The sequence below is a fragment of the Elaeis guineensis genome, chromosome 1, assembly GCF_000442705.2.
Source record: "Elaeis guineensis isolate ETL-2024a chromosome 1, EG11, whole genome shotgun sequence".
NCBI lineage: Eukaryota > Viridiplantae > Streptophyta > Magnoliopsida > Arecales > Arecaceae > Elaeis > Elaeis guineensis.
In genome coordinates this window covers 167549030-167552962 of record NC_025993.2, presented here as the reverse complement: position 1 = coordinate 167552962, position 3933 = coordinate 167549030, and the positions used below count along the sequence as shown (strand labels likewise).

The 3933-nt window shown below is 40.0% G+C and overlaps 1 protein-coding gene across 1 annotated transcript; it reads left to right on the top strand.

Moving 5' to 3' along the window:
• Positions 1 to 249: 249 nt before the first annotated feature.
• On the top strand, positions 250 to 1411 carry LOC105060246 (uncharacterized). The gene is made up of 3 exons (XM_073247634.1): positions 250 to 584; positions 728 to 843; positions 977 to 1411. Exons 1-3 carry the CDS (start codon positions 429 to 431, stop codon positions 1284 to 1286), a joined length of 582 nt encoding a protein of 193 aa, XP_073103735.1. The 5' UTR covers positions 250 to 428; the 3' UTR covers positions 1287 to 1411.
• The last annotated feature ends 2522 nt before the right edge of the window (positions 1412 to 3933 follow it).

The following is a 3933-nucleotide window of genomic DNA, read 5'->3' as shown; positions in this document are numbered from 1 at the left end:
CATGGGCATTACAGAACATGTATTGTTGGTTTTTTGGAACACAGGACATGTATCGTTTGATACCCATTCATATTTTTGATTATGACATATCTATAGCATCTAGGAGTGCGTGGGCCGCACCATAGGAGACAACGGAAGCTGTTATTTTCCGGCGGAACCTTCAAGGAAAGTTCCCGTCCTCATCGGCCCAATAATCTTTTTCTAATATCTTTGCTACCCTTGTGGCTGCCCCTAGCTCCCATGGATCACATAGACTCCATGCCATTTAGTGGGCTATAAGGCAGTTGCGAGCAGTTAAGGGAATGCCCTCCTCATGTGTCCTCTCACGGTAACTCACGTTTCTTAGCTTAAACGAGGGTACATTAAGGATGAAGTGTTTATAGCTCCTTGTCATCAGTGTCTGGGTCTTCGGATCTTGTGGTGTGCGGATGGTGATCATGGCCGGGATGCTTCCAGGTGTAGAATGCGCTCGAAGGCGGCGGTTGCGTCAGGGAGGATCCATGGATTCGCCAAGCGGTTCCAGGCGGTCGTCTTTTTGTCTATATACAACAGGATACGAAACACATCTTGGTAGCACCTTCACGGTAACCATGCCCACCCAATTTAGAGCTCCATATGATCTACCTTGTACTCTTGTTTCAATTTTTCTTTTTCTTTTCTTTTTTTTTTTCCAATTTTCTAACAAGTCATCTTCTTGTCTTCGGAAAAATATGCATTAAACAAGCAGCAAAGAAGCGGCTTAATCAAAGAACTCCATGATGGGGCGCTTGGAGATGCTGCTCGAGAGGCCAAGGAGAGGCTGGATGAGAAACTCAGGGCCCAAAGAAGCCTAGCCATCAAACGGTGGGAATCAGATACAAGCGTGATACTTAGTTTATATATATGCTATCTGGTTTATGAGATCCTTGGATCTAATTCTATCTATTTTGTTCTGATAATATATATGATTTCCTTTTTGGAATCTAATTACTTGAAGGCATCATAGCATGGGAAGCATGAGGCCTGAGAAGAGTAGAGGTGGTGATGAGGGAGCAGCTCCCATGATTCTTGGTAAGGCGCAAAGAGAGGTCTTCTCTTCGAAGAAGAGCACGAGGAAGTTTAGTTGGAGCAAGTTGGGGTGGAAGGCATCGGAGCAAGCAGAGTGTGCCGTCTGCTTGGAGGAGTTCAAGACTGGCGATATTCTAATTAATCTGCCATGCGCCCACCGGTTCCATTGGAACTGTGCGGTGCCATGGCTGGAGAACAACTCTCACTGCCCCTGCTGTAGAATGACAGTCTTTTTGTAGCAAGGAGCGAAGAAAGCAGCAGTTAAAGAGGATGAAAAGCTTGTGAATGAACGAACGAATGAATGATCTTACTGTAAACTACTGAAAAGCTGATCGAATGTGAATTCTAAGTTTCATGGCACCAATTTGATTGTGGTTTTTATTTATTAAGTGTCCATCCAGAGGGGAAGTTTATGCATATTATTAATGGTTTACCTTGACCAATCTCTGTCATCGGGTTGTTGGGGACGACAAGGAACAGGAGAGTGGTTTTCCCAGGTTGACAAATTTCAAGAACGACATCTATTTGTCACATCTAAGTTCTGATCCTATTTGCTTGATGTTGTTTCCTTCTAAGCTCTAAATATGAACAATTAGATTTGAAATATTTAACCATGCATATGGAGTGGATGGTGTGATTCAACCTTGAAAATGGAATTTCTTTAATGAAAGTAGTTGGATTGGGAAGATACAGAGAATCGCTGAATTAAGACATGGAGTGAGTGAGTTACTTCATTGGTGCGGCTACCATGTTGGCTCAAAAGTGTTAGGTGAATATTCAACCACTTTACCTAATAGAGATATTATATTGTGAAGGAATTTTCAATTACAATATCAAACTTCATCATTTTTACTTTCTACTAAACAATTCTTTTATGGTCCACCCACAGATGGAAACCTTCAATTCACGCATCAAATGGAAATGAGAGAGGAATCGTGTGGCATTTTGTTACTTCACCGATGTGGGATAAAATCATATAATTCCACGTTATTGAAAAAATAGCAAGAATACTGCAAAATGAAGGTAAACAAGTACGAGTACAAAATTTTGTGCTTTAGGAGTCATCCTAATTAATGTAGTAAATTTGGAAGACTAAACATGAGAATATGATTACAAGGTCTTCATGGACTTTGATCGAGACTTGGTTGCAAGAGAAGTTTGGCATATTCGGTTGCCGATAATCACAAATCGCGTCTCATTATTGGTTAATACTTGACAACATGCTATGGAATTGTTGGGTAGTGAGAAGAATTTGGTAAAAAAAAAAAAATACTGAAACCATCTATGATGGAATAATTTAATGCACTCAGGAGTTTGGCACCCTTTCTTTCTCATTTCTTAAAAAAAAAAAAAAAAAAACATTTTCATAAATGATTGTATTTATACAAGCTACATGAATAGTTAGAATAATCGATGCCAAGCCTCGCAACATTGGAAATTGGAATGCTCTCAAAAAAGTTAAAGTTGGAGCAATCCTAACTCAATTACATCAAGGCAAGTAATCTACTACCATTTTCCCCTCGTCGAGATCATGATTCCACGTGCACATGTGGTGGTTCTTTGATTGTTTTCTTTTTGCCTCTTCCAGCAATATCAATCTCCGCATGATTCATTAATTATAAGCTGATGGGAGAATCTCAAATATCATAATGTGTGCACATACCTGGAAATGATCTCATACAACTTCTGCCTATATTCTAGATGGGAAAGACCCTCATGGGAATCATGTTGTGTGTACTTTTTCTTTTTTTCTCAAAAGAATGGTGCAGTCTTTTGGACCGTAAATGAGCTGCCTGCTCATTCTAGAAGTCTTTAACTCATCATCTTTCAGACAACGACTGGAAACCTGTAATTTAATAACCCATTCCTGATCTAGCTGCTTAATTCTAATTTGTGAGACTTTCTCAAGCCTCTTTCCATCAATGATCTAAAAGCATACTTCAACAAGGAGTTGGCCTAAATGCTACGGCTTGCCAGATGGATAAGTAATGGAGGAGGCGGGACTTATTGCGAGTTAGGTGGATTGGTCATAAATTATTAAGATAAGGAAAGGAAGCACGAAGGAATAATAATGGAGGTGGGGACGATGTCGATGGCGAATCGACTCCCACTGATGGCAAAGGAGAATGAATTATTGAGGTTTTGATGCGATTGCGCATGAAAGCGGCCCCGAAAGGAACGTATTTTGTCCTGTGCCACAGGATTTTGCGGACAAATTCCTGGTCTTTGCCAACCTCCATAATTGAGTTTCATTAAAATTAGTTTTCGATGGTTCTTTCACTCAAAGTGCAGGCATAGGATTTGTTATCCCATCAGTTTGGCCAGGATTGGTTTCTTCTCCGCTTCAAGCTAATTCTGTTCCTATGGCAGAGATAATGGCGGTTTGGCTTGGATTGAAAGCAACTATTCCACCATTTCAACCAGAAAGAATTGTATGGGAAGGTGATTCCACTATAACTGTTGCTTGGATTAATGAGAAAATTACTTCATTACAAAACTAATTGTTTGGAACATCACAACAGTTATAGTACATCTTCAGATGTTCTCTTGCAACCATATGTTTAGGGAAGCTAATCAAGTGGTATATTATCTTGCCCAGGAGGCCACTACAACTCAAAGACGGACAATCAAAATGAATGAGTTTCCTTCAGCCATTAGTCAGTTGGCGTTGGCTGATGCTTCTGCTGTAGCAATTGTTTGTTCCACTATCAGAATAAAAAAAAAAAATTCAAACCTTGCTCGAACCTTTTCGGAGCTCGTATCAAACTGAAATCCACTCTTTTTTTTTTCCATGGAAAATAAATACTCTCTCAGTCTGCTTCCTTTCAAAGAGAGTTTGAACTTATGTATCATTATTCACGAAACAGGTGCTGCGTACTAGCCACC